The following is a 16,820-nucleotide window of genomic DNA, read 5'->3' as shown; positions in this document are numbered from 1 at the left end:
ACAGGCACCACGGTGGCGAGATATTAACTACCTCGCCTGGTATACAGGAGGGTCGTGGGTTCGATCCCGACCCTGACGCCTGCTGTGTATTTAGAGATTGCGTGTCTCTCTCCTCGTGGTCGCGTGGATTTTTCTACGAGTCCTCCGATTTTTCCCTTCACTTTTAGAATCAACATCAGGCGTTTCGACTATTTGGCTGTTATACATTTTCACGTGATTATACTCTACTTCATCGAGCTATGATTTGTGGCCAGGTCACTTCTGAAAAAAGAGCTACATAGCTCAGTGGGCCTTACCTGGTAAAATAAAATAAATGCTTTAGTTTAAATAGTTTTAGTGGTAATTAACGTGCACCACACACATCTGGTTTCCCTTCCATAGATTCCTTACTCAGTTGACTATTCCCCCCACCCCCATTCATCATGCCAACATCTTCCTCCCTTTCCTCTCTCCACTTCTACCTTCTCCTTTGTTCTCGATCTCTTTCCCTATCACTTCCCATGTAATATGGTCAATCAACACTATCATTGCCATGATCACCACTCGTGTGACACTTAATATATCGGTTATGCATGTGTCGCAGTGTCTGTGTGTGCGCACTCCTGTCATTTGCCTTGTCATTACGTGTGTACGTGTGTGCGTGTGTGCGTGTGTTGTTACGTGTTGTGGGGAGCGGTGGTGTAGCGGTTAGCGCGCTGCGCTACGAACCTGGCGACCCGAATTCGATTCCTGCTTACGGCCAACACCAGTGGGGATTATCTGAAGCGGTCCTGGGCCTCCCCTAGGTCGACTCAGCCACAAATAAGTACTTGGGTGCGGTGTGTAAACATCGCCACTGGGGAGACAAAGGCGGTTGGGCGTGGTGCTGGCCATCCACCCCCTTCGTGTGCCGTGCCGGCCTTCATAGGCACTTGCCCCAACAGCTCCGTTAAGTCTACAAGGTGGGGGGGGGGAATCTTTGTCTTTGTGTTATTACACAGAACCGGCATGTGTGTGTGTGTATACACAGAACCGGCGTGTGTGTGCATACACAGAACCGGCGTGTGTGTGTGCATACACAGAACCGACGTGTGTGTGTGCATACACAGAACCGGCGTGTGTGTGCATACACAGAACCGGCGTGTCTGTGTGTATACACAGAACCGGCGTGTGTGTGCATACACAGAACCGGCGTGTGTGTGCATACACAGAACCGGCGTGTCTGTGTGTATACACAAAACCGGCGTGTGTGTGCATACACAGAACCGACGTGTGTGTGTATACACAGAACCGGCGTGTGTGTGTGTATACACAGAACCGGCGTGTGTGTGTGTATACACAGAACCGGCGTGTGTGTGTGTGCATACACAGAACCGGCGTGTGTGTGTGTATACACAGAACCGGCGTGTGTGTGTGTGCATACACAGAACCGGCGTGTGTGTGTGTGTATACACAGAACCGGCGTGTGTGTGTGTGCATACACGGAACCGACGTGTGTGTGTGTGCATACACAGAACCGGCGTGTGTGTGTGTGCATACACGGAACCGACGTGTGTGTGTGTGCATACACAGAACCGGCGTGTGTGTGTGTGCATACACAGAACCAGCGTGTGTGTGTGCATACACAGAACCGGCATGTGTGTGTGTGTGTATACACAGAACCGGCGTGTGTGTGCATACACAGAACCGGCATGTGTGTGTGTGTGTATACACAGAACCGGCGTGTGTGTGTATACATAGAACCGGCGTGTGTGTGTGCGTACATACACAGAACCGGCGTGTGTGTGTGTGTGTATACACAGAACCGGCGTGTGTGTGTGCGTACACAGAACCGGCGTGTGTGTGTGTGTATACACAGAACCGGCGTGTGTGTGCATACACAGAACCGGCGTGTGTGTGTGCATACACAGAACCGACGTGTGTGTGTGCATACACAGAACCGGCGTGTGTGTGCATACACAGAACCGGCGTGTGTGTGCATACACAGAACCGGCGTGTCTGTGTGTATACACAGAACCGGCGTGTGTGTGCATACACAGAACCGGCGTGTGTGTGCATACACAGAACCGGCGTGTCTGTGTGTATACACAAAACCGGCGTGTGTGTGCATACACAGAACCGACGTGTGTGTGTATACACAGAACCGGCGTGTGTGTGTGTATACACAGAACCGGCGTGTGTGTGTGTATACACAGAACCGGCGTGTGTGTGTGTGCATACACAGAACCGGCGTGTGTGTGTGTATACACAGAACCGGCGTGTGTGTGTGTGCATACACAGAACCGGCGTGTGTGTGTGTGTATACACAGAACCGGCGTGTGTGTGTGTGCATACACGGAACCGACGTGTGTGTGTGTGCATACACAGAACCGGCGTGTGTGTGTGTGCATACACGGAACCGACGTGTGTGTGTGTGCATACACAGAACCGGCGTGTGTGTGTGTGCATACACAGAACCAGCGTGTGTGTGTGCATACACAGAACCGGCATGTGTGTGTGTGTGTATACACAGAACCGGCATGTGTGTGTGTGTGTATACACAGAACCGGCGTGTGTGTGTATACATAGAACCGGCGTGTGTGTGTGCGTACATACACAGAACCGGCGTGTGTGTGTGTGTGTATACACAGAACCGGCGTGTGTGTGTGCGTACACAGAACCGGCGTGTGTGTGTGTGTATACACAGAACCGGCGTGTGTGTGTGCATACACAGAACCGGCGTGTGTGTTTGTATACACAGAACCGGCATATGTGTGTGTATACACAGAACCGGCGTGTGTGTGTGTGTATACACAGAACCGGCGTGTGTGTGTGTGTATACACAGAACCGGCGTGTGTGTGTGCGTACACAGAACCGGCATGTGTGTGTGTGTATACACAGAACCGGCATGTGTGTGTGTGTGTGTATACACAGAACCGGCGTGTGTGTGTGTGCATACACAGAACCGGCGTGTGTGTGTATACACAGAACCGGCGTGTGTGTGTGTGTGCATACATGGAACCGGCGTGTGTGTGTGTATACACAGAACCGGCGTGTGTGTGCATACACAGAACCGGCGTGTGTGTGTGTATACACAGAACCGGTGTGTGTGTGTGTGTGCATACACAGAACCGGCGTGTGTGTGTGTGTGCATACACAGAAACGGCGTGTGTGTGTGTGTGCATACACAGAACCGGCGTGTGTGTGTGTGCATACACAGAACCGGCGTGTGTGTGTGTGCATACACAGAACCGGCATGTGTGTGTGTATACACAGAACCGGCGTGTGTGTGTGTATACACAGAACCGGCGTGTGTGTGTGTGCATACACGGAACCGGCGTGTGTGTGTGTATACACAGAACCGGCGTGTGTGTGTGTGTGTGTGCATACACGGAACCGGCGTGTGTGTGTGTGCATACACAGAACCGGCGTGTGTGTGTGTGCATACACAGAACCGGCGTGTGTGTGTGTGCATACACAGAACCGATGTGCCCTCCAAACAGCGTCTACGTCGAGCGCATGTCCGCCTGCCCGTCCACCTGCGGGGACTTGGCCGCTTCTTCGAACTGCGAGCTCCCCGACGTGGAGGGCTGCCAGTGCTTGCCCGGGTTCGTGATGAGCGGCTTCGACTGCGTCCCCTTCACCCAGTGCGGCTGCCTCTACGAGAACTCCTACCGCGAGGTGACGGGGGGGGGGGGGGGCGGGGGTGGGGGGGGCCCAGTGGCGACCGACGTGAAGAACGCGGCGTCTCCATTTGTGCGCGCAACGTAACGCCATTGCTCGGTCGATTCGCTTCGCTCCAACAATAATGATAACGCGTCTCACGTGTGTGCGTGTTGAGCTTTCTTCGCAGCGTACGTTGCCCAACCGTGCTAAATCGGAGGTGGGGATTAAATAGCATATTTTAGTAGATTGATGATCCTCTAAGCATGGCTATCCAAGGGAAACCGATCAACCAGTCGTGCGTTTGGAAGTGGAATTGGATGGGAGCTCTAATGGGGATGTATCCAGGTCTACCAGCAACATGAACAACACTCAATCTTGGTTCATTCAACCCATCTGCAGGCAAGAGTCTCTCTAGACCAGGGGTCGACAACCTGTGGCTCCAGGCCTCGCATGCGGCTCTTCATGGAACTGCTTCGTGACGTTATTATGAAGGGCCACAGTCTTGTATTCACCACATCGCATTGCTGCTCTTGAAATCCGTAATAGTAATTTTTTTTGGGTTAGATCGTATAAATATAAATGTGTATTTAAACCCGCAACTCCCCGACACAGCCAATTAGTAAGGTTTGCCAGCATTGGTATAAACATGGGCATTTTCGTTCTATTGTCTATCATGTGTATCAGACCTCCCCTCCCCCTCTCTGTCCATTGTGTTGGCGTGTGCAGCAGCAACCGCGTCCAAGCCGTCGTTCAATTTTTTGGCCCCCCCTCCCCCTCCCGATGAGTTGTACTAACATTCTTATGAGCTCCCCCCCCCCCCTCTCCTCCCCCCTTCAACTTGCTTATAAGGGATTACATCTTGAATCATTGCCTCACTTGATGCAGCTAATTCGGCTGTGACGGTCCCACCTGATGACGGAGACTTGTGTTGCCTCCGAAACGTCGTGATTTTTTGTTTTATTTTATTTTATTTTCATTAATTTTGATGTTTTACCTACGTGACTTTACCGAAAAAACCTAAGAATATAATATTACACGAGTACAGCACACCGCTGTGTTGCTGAGAAAACCCACAACATTGACAATTTGAGTACCGTGACGTTTCGCCAGTAATTACGACCAGCATCATCAGGCGGCAGTCAGAGTTGTAGAGAAATCCTCCTGTTTCGGTCTTAAATAGAGGGATAAATGGGATGTCGTCACTTGTGCACCAATCACAACATGTGTGTGTGCATGCTAAAGCACAGCAAGTTGGCAGAGTAGAGGGCACAGGTGGTGCATCAGCCAGTCATCTCAGTTAGTCGACCCACAGCACTTGGGTCTGTCCCATGACCTGTCAGCGGGCGTTCGACACTTCGTGGCATTAACGTGCACCTAGCGTGGCACAAGCACCATTGTGATGTCACCGTCACTTAGTGGCGAATAGTGGTTGTTGCTACATGTAGCAGTTAGCGCACTGTGCTACGAACCGAGCGACCCAAGTTCGATTCCTGCTGTAAGCAAACATCGATGACGAAGATCTGAACCACTCCAGGGTCTCCCCTAGGTCGACTCGGCCTCAAATGCGTACCTGATGTTGCGTGTAAAACATCGCCCACGAAGGAGACAAAGGCGACCGGGTGTGGTGCTGGCCACCCACCCCCTTCGTGTGCTATGCCAGCCTTCATAGGTGTTGGCTAACAGTACTCATCCAACAATCTGTTAAGGTTATAACGGAGGATCTTTGTCTGTGTGTGTGCGCGTGTTGTGTGTAGGCTGGAGAGACGTTTTACACATCCGGCTGCAACAAGAACTGCACGTGCATGAATGCAAACTTGGTGCAGTGCATGGACACGAGCTGCGGCGCCAATGAACTCTGCACCGTTGGCGATTTTACCATCGGCTGCTTTGCGGGTGAGCATCACGAATCCACGGTTTGCCTTGGAATAGGAAGCACTGGCGGCGTTCGTTCCGCAGCCGGCCGCGTACGTGGGCACGGGGGTGGTGAACACGAGCCCCACCACGCCGCGTCGACACTGTGCCACCCGTCATTGCAACATCCAGTGACTGAGCAAAGGTGCCAGCGGCGGTCACGTCGATAACGGCGCTCCTCCGGTGGGGTGGGGAGGTTTTAAAGTTCCACAGCTTTGCGAGAAGAGGTTGTTGTTGATGTCCGACGATGGTTTCCTTGCAGATGATCCGTGCGCTCACGTAACCTGTGAGAATGGAGGCTCCTGCTCATCGTTGAGTGGACAGCAGGTCACGTGCCAGTGTCCCCCCCCATTCACAGGCGACCGTTGCGAGAGCACAATGAGCCCAGGTATGGTTTGCCAAAACAAGCAGGGTAAGGGGAGGGGGAGGTGGGTGGGGGGAGTGACGTAATTAAACAAGAGCTGTGGAACGGCCCTCGTAGGCCACAGGGGTTCACAGGTCAGACGCTCGTGAAACACTTAGGTCTATAACCGGTGCCAGAATTTGCTTGTGTTGAACCAATGCCACCGATATTATGCACCCAGAGAAGGCCCTCGCGTGGCTAATGAGATGCATAAAAAATACGTGTTTTGTACGTGGAGGCACTGATGTGTGATGGGAGGCGTGTCGCCCGTCTGCATATTTACTTTGCGATTTATTTTTCTCCGCAACGATGGGCTGGGTAGGGTTTTAGGGTTTTAGGGTTTACGCGCGCTTCAAAAAATCCCCACGCGTTGAGGCCGTGTATCTGGTGTGTGCGCGTCTCTGCTGACCAGGTGATCTGTGTGCTGCTGGGAACCCATGCTTGAACGGGGGAAGCTGCACAGAAGTAGGTGGACAAATTCACTGTCGCTGCCCCGACTCCTACACTGGAGACCGATGTGAAACCAAAGGTAAGGCCACAAAACAACCACCTCGATTTTAACTTGGCACTCATCAGAATCTGAAATATTTGTTCATCCTGGAGGAATCCGATGCGCAATACAGCTCTTTTTTCACAGATGTCCAGTAGGGGCGGGTAAGAAAGTTACAACAACAAACAATACAAAACACGATAGGAGTGCAAAGTATAGGAAATGTAAGCAAATTATAATAAAAAAACTTGTATTTTACCAGGTAAAATCCGCTGAGCTAGTAGCTTATTTTTCAGAAATGACCTGGCCACAAGATAGTTCAACGAAGTGGCTTATCACGTGGACAGCACCAATATTATCTTGCCTGTACAATTGTGCGTGTGTCATTATTAATTCATAATTGATTATATTGGTGGTGCATGACGATTCTATTCGAGCACAGGGCAAAAAGTTCAGGAGTTGAATGCCAACGTTTGCCATGACGAGATTGCTTAGAGAGAGAGTTCGTGAAATTTTACTGTTCCTCCTCCTCCGTTGAAGAAGTGCAGACCAAAGTGGTCCATAATACAGGTTTTTTTTTTGTTAGATCGCGTAAATATATAAATGTGGTGTTAAACACGCCACCACCCGACACATCCAATTAGGAAGGTTTATCACATTAACAGAACATGTCAATTCGTCACTCGTACAGCACTAACCAGTGTGTTAGTTTTGTTTGCATGGCCACAATCGCACAACTGTGACTTGTCTTCATTGTATCTCTCGAGGTCTCTATTGATCTATATGGGTCTCTGTCTCAATACGTCTCTATATATCTTCATGCGTTTACTACGTGGTCCATAGTTTGGGTTGCATGGCCACAACCGCATTACCGTGGAATTCACGAAGGAGATTTGCGCATCGACCTGTTCATGTTCTGATGCGGTTGATGGTTCCACCGGTGTCTTCGAGCAGGAGGAGGCATGTCAAAGTCAGGAGATTGCGATGTATGGGTCTCCACTGAGGTGCTCATAGATGATGATACTTTGTACTGATCATTTGTGAAGTGCCCATGTTAATCTGTAAACCAGGACGACACACAAAGACAAATATCCCCCGTATAGCTGAAGCAAACTGTTAGGGCAAATGCTGTTAGCGAGGAGCACTTATGAAGGTCAGCATGGCACACGAGCGGGTGGGTGGCCAGCACCACGCCCGGCTGCCTTTGTCTCCCCAGTGCCGATGTCTACACATCGCACCAGGCACTTAGTTGAGGCTGAGTCGACCTCAGGGAGGCCCAGAACCAATTCAGCTAATCGTCGCCGGTGTTGGCCGTCAAAGGAAATCAAACTCGGGCCACCAGGTTCATAGCGCAGCGCAATAACCAATGCCCTACCGCTCCCCATTTGTTTGACAAACACTTGTTGAATGTTTTTAGATTTGACGGTGACGATCATCATCGCGGTGGTGTGCAGCGTGGGTGGAGTCCTGATCGCCGTTGTCGTCACCGTCGTTTTGGTCAAGTACTTCCGAAACAGGCGAGCGCCACACAGCCACACAGCCACACACACCAGTGTCTCCCTCCACACCCACTCCACACAGCCACACACACCAGTGTCTCCCTCCACACCCACTCCACACAGCCACACACACCAGTGTCTCCCTCCCCCTCACTCCACACAGCCACACACACCAGTGCCTCCCTCCACACCCACTCCACACAGCCACACACACCAGTGTCTCCCTCCCCCTCACTCCACACAGCCACACACACCAGTGTCTCCCTCCCCCTCACTCCACACAGCCACACACACCAGTGTCTCCCTCCACACCCACTCCACACAGCCACACACACCAGTGTCTCCCTGCACACCCACTCCACACAGCCACACACACCAGTGTCTCCCTCCACACCCACTCCACACAGCCACACACACCAGTGCCTCCCTCCCCCTCACCCCACACAGCCACACACACCAGTGCCTCCCTCCCCCTCACCCCACACAGCCACACACACCAGTGTCTCCCTCCCCCTCACCCCACACAGCCACACACACCAGTGCCTCCCTCCCCCTCACCCCACACAGCCACACACACCAGTGTCTCCCTCCACACCCACTCCACACAGCCACACACCAGTGTCTCCCTCCACACCCACTCCACACAGCCACACACACCAGTGCCTCCCTCCCCCTCACCCCACACAGCCACACACACCAGTGTCTCCCTCCACACTCACCCCACACAGCCACACACACCAGTGCCTCCCTCCACACCCACCCCACACAGCCACACACACCAGTGTCTCCCTCCCCCCTCACCCCACACAGCCACACACACCAGTGTCTCCCTGCACACCCACTCCACACAGCCACACACACCAGTGTCTCCCTCCCCCCTCACCCCACACAGCCACACACACCAGTGTCTCCCTCCACACCCACCCCACACAGCCACACACACCAGTGTCTCCCTCCCCCCTCACCCCACACAGCCACACACACCAGTGTCTCCCTGCACACCCACTCCACACAGCCACACACACCAGTGTCTCCCTCCCCCTCACTCCACACAGCCACACACACCAGTGTCTCCCTCCCCCCTCACCCCACACAGCCACACACACCAGTGTCTCCCTCCCCCCTCACCCCACACAGCCACACACACCAGTGTCTCCCTCCCCCTCACTCCACACAGCCACACACACCAGTGCCTCCCTCCCCCTCACCCCACACAGCCACACACACCAGTGTCTCCCTCCACACCCACCCCACACAGCCACACACACCAGTGTCTCCCTCCCCCTCACCCCACACAGCCACACACACCAGTGTCTCCCTCCCCCCTCACCCCACACAGCCACACACACCAGTGTCTCCCTCCCCCTCACCCCACACAGCCACACACACCAGTGTCTCCCTCCACACCCACTCCACACAGCCACACACACCAGTGTCTCCCTCCCCCTCACCCCACACAGCCACACACACCAGTGTCTCCCTCCCCCTCACTCCACACAGCCACACACACCAGTGTCTCCCTCCCCCCTCACCCCACACAGCCACACACACCAGTGTCTCCCTCCCCCCTCACCCCACACAGCCACACACACCAGTGTCTCCCTCCCCCTCACTCCACACAGCCACACACACCAGTGCCTCCCTCCCCCTCACCCCACACAGCCACACACACCAGTGTCTCCCTCCACACCCACCCCACACAGCCACACACACCAGTGTCTCCCTCCCCCTCCCCCCACACAGCCACACACACCAGTGTCTCCCTCCCCCCTCACCCCACACAGCCACACACACCAGTGTCTCCCTGCCCCTCACCCCACACAGCCACACACACCAGTGTCTCCCTCCCCCTCACCCCACACAGCCACACACACCAGTGTCTCCCTCCACACCCACTCCACACAGCCACACACACCAGTGCCTCCCTCCCCCTCACCCCACACAGCCACACGCACCAGTGTCTCCCTCCACACCCACTCCACACAGCCACACACACCAGTGTCTCCCTCCCCCTCACCCCACACAGCCACACACACCAGTGTCTCCCTCCCCCCTCACCCCACACAGCCACACACACCAGTGTCTCCCTCCCCCTCACCCCACACAGCCACACACACCAGTGTCTCCCTCCACACCCACTCCACACAGCCACACACACCAGTGCCTCCCTCCCCCTCACCCCACACAGCCACACGCACCAGTGTCTCCCTCCACACCCACTCCACACAGCCACACACACCAGTGTCTCCCTCCACACCCACTCCACACAGCCACACGCACCAGTGCCTCCCTCCCCCTCACCCCACACAGCCACACACACCAGTGTCTCCCTCCCCCCTCACCCCACACAGCCACACACACCAGTGTCTCCCTCCCCCTCACTCCACACAGCCACACACACCAGTGTCTCCCTCCCCCCTCACCCCACACAGCCACACACACCAGTGTCTCCCTCCCCCTCACTCCACACAGCCACACACACCAGTGCCTCCCTCCCCCTCACCCCACACAGCCACACACACCAGTGCCTCCCTGCTCCTGGACACGCCGGTGTCACAGGCAGCATTGCCGATGGACTATCATAAGGTGGCCGGGTTCCTCGCAGGTCAGGGGGCGGAGCTGACCACCGCTGAGATCCTTGGTTGCAATCCAGAGAGCTGCCTCCGATTTAACCGGGTTCTGAAATGCAGTGGATTCAGAATCAGAATCTTGATTTATACTGCAGGAGTGATCTAATGAGCTTTAAATCCCTTTTTCACGGATGTGCAGTAGGGGCAGGTCAGAATGATACGGATTTATGGACTTAGCCCAGTTACCGATTGACTGCACGAGAAAATTATATAAAATTTGGTTTGGTAGACCAACTTAATTTGGCTCAATTTCAGTTTCGAGAATAAAAAAGATAATATATACATAAAAATGATCAAATGGTTTTGAATGTCATGCATAACTGTCTGTAAGAGGGCAGGTGGGAAAGTGCTGCCTCATGCTTTGTGAACCAAAGGCCACGAGATCTCAGAAGTAGAAGCAGATAATCATCTGATAATTATCTGCTTCTGTCCCTTCCCGATTAAGTGAATTGTCACTCCCAGTGGCCACGGGGATGTCGCAAGCCAATGCATCACGTTCACGAACGCATCATTCCAGCCCGAGTTCTTTTTGCGCTTCCTTAACAGGAACAATCTCCTGCAGTCATATTTACACATACGTCCAATTAGTCATAATAAAGATTTTTTGGGTTAGATCGCATTATTTATAAATGTGTCGCAACCCTCCACCACCCGACATGGCCAATCAGTAAAAAATGTGTCACATTGAAAAAAGACAAATAGTTCACTACTTTAGCCCACCGGTGTGTTGAAGAGTGGATCCATAACATTTACAATTTGAGTACGACGTTTCGCTGGAAATTTCATCCAGCATCTTCAAGCGATTTGCCAGAATAGTGAAGCCATCCACTATTCTTAAATAGTGCAAGATGACGTCATCATTGTTGAACCCCATCAGGATTCGAGATCAGAGATGGGGTGTGGGGGTGTATACAATTATGTAATAGATCACTACTTAGCCCCTTAGCATGTGACTCACCTGTAAGGAATTGCAGTATGTGTTGTGTATTACTACTATAAGCCAAGAATGTGTGTGTCCCGCGCGTGACGTCACTCCACATGAAGCCCACTCCCCTGTATTGACGTCACTCCACATGAGGCCCCCCCCCCCGCGTGATGTCACTCCACAACGAGGCCCCCCCCCCCATCATTAATATTCATGAGTGGGTGGATTTTTAAACTAACGCAGAGGAAGGTCGAGCTAATTAAATAATGTATTATGCAAAGTCGCTTCAAATAAGACGTTTCTTTACAGAAAGTGACGGTAAAAAATAAATATACGCAGCACACTGCTACATCCGTACGTGATGTCACTACAAAAGAGCCCCCCCGTCATTAATAATCATGAGCGGGTGGATTTTTACACTCCCGCAGAAGAAGGTCGAAAGGAAATAAATATTTTTACGCAAATTCGTTAAAAAATTTACGTTTCATTATTGAAAAAGTTATTCAAATTACTGCTAGAATAAGCCAATAATGTGTGTCCCGTACGTGATGTCACTCCACATGCCCCACCCCCTCTCTCTCCTCCTGCCGCCGATCCCTCTGTAAATTGCATCCCCACCCGCTCGCTCGTTATGGCAGCCCCTCCCCTCTTCTGTTTGCTCGCCTTACATTTACTTACAAATTCCATCCCTGGCCCCGCCCACTTACCCTTGGGTGTACCCACCACAAACGTCTATCACTTATTGTGGCAGTAGCTCTCTCGCTACATTTCCTCTTGCCTCAGCAGTCCGCCTGCTGTATTGTTTCACCTGAGGACGATGGCTTGTGTTGCTATCGAAACGTCGTGATCGAGTATTTTTCTACCTCCGTGACTTTACTGAAAGAGCCAAAGAGTATGGATTCCTGCAGTCACGAAAGCTTCAAATCAAGATGAATAATTCTGGTCACGAAAAACTACGTGTTAAACTGACGTCCAATTAGTACGGTTGGCTACATACGGTGCGAACGAAGTTCGTGTTAAACAAACCCATGGGCTCCACGATTCTATGGGTTGCCGCTCAATGCAACACGCAGCTCGTACCGCATGAGAGTTGCATCCCAGCACGCATGTTCACTATTAACATCCACCTGGTGGTCTCGCGTAAAGTATCAGTGAACGGTGGGAGAAGCGACGGGGCTCACTACATCGCTGCACATATGTGTGTGTACGTTGAACTTAATTTGTACGTCATCAGAGGTTGTGGCGGGAAGGACACCAAACTAAAGCACAAAAAGCTTTTCTAAAGATCTGAGTTTGTCAATCTTCATCATTTAAAAGTGCACAGCTCCAGTGGCTTCCTAATATCGGAAGAGCGTCATTCCAAACGGCCGCAGAAGCGCACCTGAAAGCGCCACGCGATGCGGTGACCATCTGTGCAGGAGTTGGGCGCGATCTTAATCTGAGCCGTGCTCTTCCGTGCGCAGGTCAAAGTCCCAGCTATTGCAGGAGGAGGGCGACGACCAAGACGACGTCATCACGGTCGCCAGCGGCTCATCGACGCCGCGCTTCAATTATGACAATTCTGAATTCAACGTCGAGTTCACGAGCAGCGATCCCTGGAATGCGCGCTTGAACGACTGAAGATGTTCGCGTCGTCACGAACGTGGGAAAAAAACCCGCATTGGCGAGTGTCGTTGCAGCTGCAAATCACAGCAACAAGCAAACAAACAAAAAACGCATCGGTTCGTTGAGATGGAGGTGTCCAGGGGAAGTCGTGGCTGTGACTCCCTCTCTAAGGCCGTGAACCCCAAATGTCTTGCAGACCCCGTTAAACTAAAATGTCTTACAGACTCAGTTAACCCCAAATGTCTTACAGACCCCGTTCACCCCAAATGTCTTACAGACCCCATTAACCGCAAACGTCTTACAGACCCCGTTAACCCCAAATGTCTTACAGTACCCGTTAACCGCAAGTGTCTTCGCCGTGCAGTCTTAGGGTCCTTACGTCACCTTGGTGAGGCCACTTGAGAAACTCTTGATGCTCGTGGCCCAATTAGGCACACGTTGGCGTCAAAGTTATTTACCAGGTCTCTCGGCTGCCGGACGGTGCACACTTGACCTCCAAGGTCCGCCCTCACAGTATCCCACCATCTGACTTCGAGGGCCTCCCCTCGTTCTCAAAACCTCTGGGTGTCACTCTTATGTGCTTCTCACTAACCTGTTTTCCCCATATCATACAAAGACAATGATCCCCCCGTATAGCCTGAACAGACTGATGGGGCAAGTGCTGCTAGCGAGCACCTAATGAAGGCCGGCACGGCACACAAGTGGGTGGGTGGCCAACACTACGCCCGGCCGCCTTTGTCTCCCTTGTGGCGATGTTTACACATTACACCTGGTACTAATTTGAGGCCGAGTTGACCTAGGGGAGGCCCAGGTCCAGTTCAGATAATCAATAGCGTTGGCCGTGAGCGAGAATCGAACTCGAGTCACCGGGTTTGTAGCGCAGCGCGCTAACCGCTACACCACCGCTCCCCACCTCTCATCCTACAACACACGCAAGCACGGCCATCCCACTTGTCGCAACCTAAATGCCGCATGGGAACGTAGGGGGGCGGGGTGGCTGCCCACTCCTGCCCACCCACGACATTTGTACAAGCCAAATGCAGTGCGCCCTCGGCATCCTCTATGGACACCCCAGGCTTTTCAACACGTGTCCTGGGCCCGGAGGGCATCGTGCCTGCACATCAAAGTTGCACTCCATCTCATGGCCCCCTTTCTCCCAGCCGCCTTCGTGATGCAGATCGTTACAATTCGAAGCGAGAAGGTGCTCAAAATTATCCACGCTGCCCCTGACCCGGTGGTGAAATATCCATATTTCTGTGGGAGGTGATGAAAGTCCATCCATGGCAACAACCAACGTTGACTTCCACACAAAGTAGCACTTATTTTATCGACCCTCTAAAAGGATGAAGGAGCTCACATTTACCCCCGCTCAGGAGTTGAACTCGCACTTTTCTAGATACGAGCCACGTATTCCGAAGTAGCACTGCGATAACCCCTACGGTCCAAGCTCACAAATCCGTCACTGCTGCATCCAGTATCACCATGTCCTTCTGATGACCGAGATGAAGGTGCAAAAAGCTGTCCCCAACTACCTGCAACCGCCATCACCTGTTGGTGCAGACCTCACCTGTGCGCCTAAGTGCTGAACAGTGCAAACTGCCCAGCACTTCCTAGTCGGCCTTGCCCTGACTCTTGGGTGCAATTCACCATTTGTTTTGTTTTGAATACAAGTTAAATACAAACAATAAAGCAAAACGTGGCTGATGTATTTTCAAGAAGTGTGTTTACATTTGGGCAAAAGTTAATTAAGGAATGGGTGTTATTATTGGTGTCTGGGTTTTTAAACATCTCTACGCGTGGTTGGTTGTTATCGAATGCATTGAATAAAGTTGGTGAATTCGGCTCTGCCGAATACCGGCCGTCACCTCAAACCTGAATTTCACGTCCTTTCATGTAGTCGGCAACTACAAACTGAAGTATTACATGCTTCAAAACACGGTGTTGCACCTTTTCTGGTAGCTAATTAGTAATAATAATGTCAATGTATAAAGCGCCCTTAAACAATTGTTCTCTAGAGTGCTGTGCATGAAAAGTCGGAAAATAGTTTAACATCAACCAAGAAAAGAAAAGTCAGAAGTTTTGACAATAACTCGAGGGAAAGCAATTTTAAAAAGATGTGTTTAGTTGAGATTTGAAGATTTGTAAAGTTTCTCAGAAGCCTGACCTCGAAGGGGCAACGAGTTCCAGAGTTCAGGAGCCGCAATTGCAAAGTCGCCGCCATCACCCCAAGTGTGAAGCCTCGAGCGTGGTGACAGTGAGCAATGCACAATCTGAGGATCTTAATGATTTACACCATTGGAACCTCATTTGCCAGTAGCAAAATATGATAATTGGTTTTTTACCCTTTTATCTGGCAACAAAACTGACATTTTTTTTTTACAAGGAGTCATGTTTGCATTGACCACAATACTTGCAGTCGGAATGCATTGTGGTCAATGCAAACATGACTCCTTGTAAAAAAAGGTTTCAGTTTTGTTGCCAGATAAAAGGGTAAAAAATCTATTATCATATTTTGCTACTGGCAAATGAGGTTCCAATGGTGTAAATGCTTACCCTGAGCTATCATACTTGATGGTGCATTGTCTTTGAGTTGTGCGCCTTTTGGCGTCATCTGGTCCAACACCATGTGAGACTAGGCTCTAAGGAAAGCTGTCTCGGGTGTGGACCAATCAATTTCAAGGACAGTTGCATACATTATCAAGAGTTATGTTTTTTGTTTACATTCCGACTGCAGGTATTGTGGTCAATGCAAACATGACTCCTTGTAAAAAAAGGTGTAAGTTTTGTTGCCAGATAAAAGGGTAAAAAATCTATTATCATATTTTGCTACTGGCAAATGAGGTTCCAATGGTGTAAATGCTTACCCTGAGCTATCATACTTGATGGTGCATTGTCTTTGAGTTGTGCGCCTTTTGGCGTCATCTGGTCCAACACCATGTGAGACTAGGCTCTAAGGAAAGCTGTCTCGGGTGTGGACCAATCAATTTCAAGGACAGTTGCATACATTATCAAGAGTTATGTTTTTTGTTTACATTCCGACTGCAGGTATTGTGGTCAATGCAAACATGACTCCTTGTAAAAAAAGGTGTAAGTTTTGTTGCCAGATAAAAGGGTAAAAAAACAATTATGAGATCTTAATGATCTTGATGGAATATCTGGGTGAAAAAGTTCATGAATGTAGGCAGGAGCAAGTCCATTTAAGGCCCTGAATACCAGCAAGAGAATCTTAAAATCAATACGGGGTATGGACAGGGAAGCCAATGAAGGGACAGGAGCACGTGTGTGCTTAAAAGTCCACCCAGCATGGCGCAAGCACTTTGGTGACACCACTGACACCTAGTGGCGAATGTCGGTGCGTGTGCGCATTGTATGTTGTGGGTTGTGTGCCCGTGTGTTTGGACTCGAATCGCGATCCATGAGCAACTTTGCACCATCATGAGTGTCCGGCTGCAGGGTGGACCGGCAGGCCTCATTCCGCTACTCGTAGTTCATAAAGTGACCGTTCCCGCCGTAACTATGGGAGGGGGCACATTCCACCGCGAACACTGCTGGCACGGCGCCGAGGTGGTGAAGCCCCGACGTGAAATGCTCCGACTGCAGCTTGAGCGGTCGGCCGCCCGAGCAGCATCAGCGTGGGCCCAAGGACGGGATTTCACCGGGTGCAATTGGGGTCGCCACGGTGCGCCAGGGCCACGAATTTCACGTGCAGCGGTCGGCAACCTGCGGGTTCTA

General features: G+C 51.7%; 1 protein-coding gene across 1 annotated transcript in view; it reads left to right on the top strand.

Annotated features, from left to right (window-relative positions):
• The window catches only part of LOC133357580 (zonadhesin-like), a 92,394-nt gene extending 77,279 nt beyond the window's left edge, over positions 1–15,115 (top strand). The window contains exons 40-45 of the mRNA XM_061575568.1: positions 3,441–3,640; positions 5,380–5,518; positions 5,799–5,924; positions 6,352–6,468; positions 7,847–7,946; positions 12,947–15,115. Of these exons, the coding sequence (XP_061431552.1) occupies positions 3,441–3,640; positions 5,380–5,518; positions 5,799–5,924; positions 6,352–6,468; positions 7,847–7,946; positions 12,947–13,103 (839 nt within the window). The 3' untranslated portion in view covers positions 13,104–15,115. The remainder of the gene's footprint in view (positions 1–3,440; positions 3,641–5,379; positions 5,519–5,798; positions 5,925–6,351; positions 6,469–7,846; positions 7,947–12,946) is intronic.
• The last annotated feature ends 1,705 nt before the right edge of the window (positions 15,116–16,820 follow it).

The sequence above is a fragment of the Lethenteron reissneri genome, chromosome 58 (genome assembly GCF_015708825.2).
Source record: "Lethenteron reissneri isolate LAM-NWPU_2019-01 chromosome 58, ASM1570882v1, whole genome shotgun sequence".
Lineage (NCBI taxonomy): Eukaryota > Metazoa > Chordata > Hyperoartia > Petromyzontiformes > Petromyzontidae > Lethenteron > Lethenteron reissneri.
Note: the sequence above shows the minus strand (reverse complement) of the source record. Positions and strands in the feature narration are given on the sequence as shown.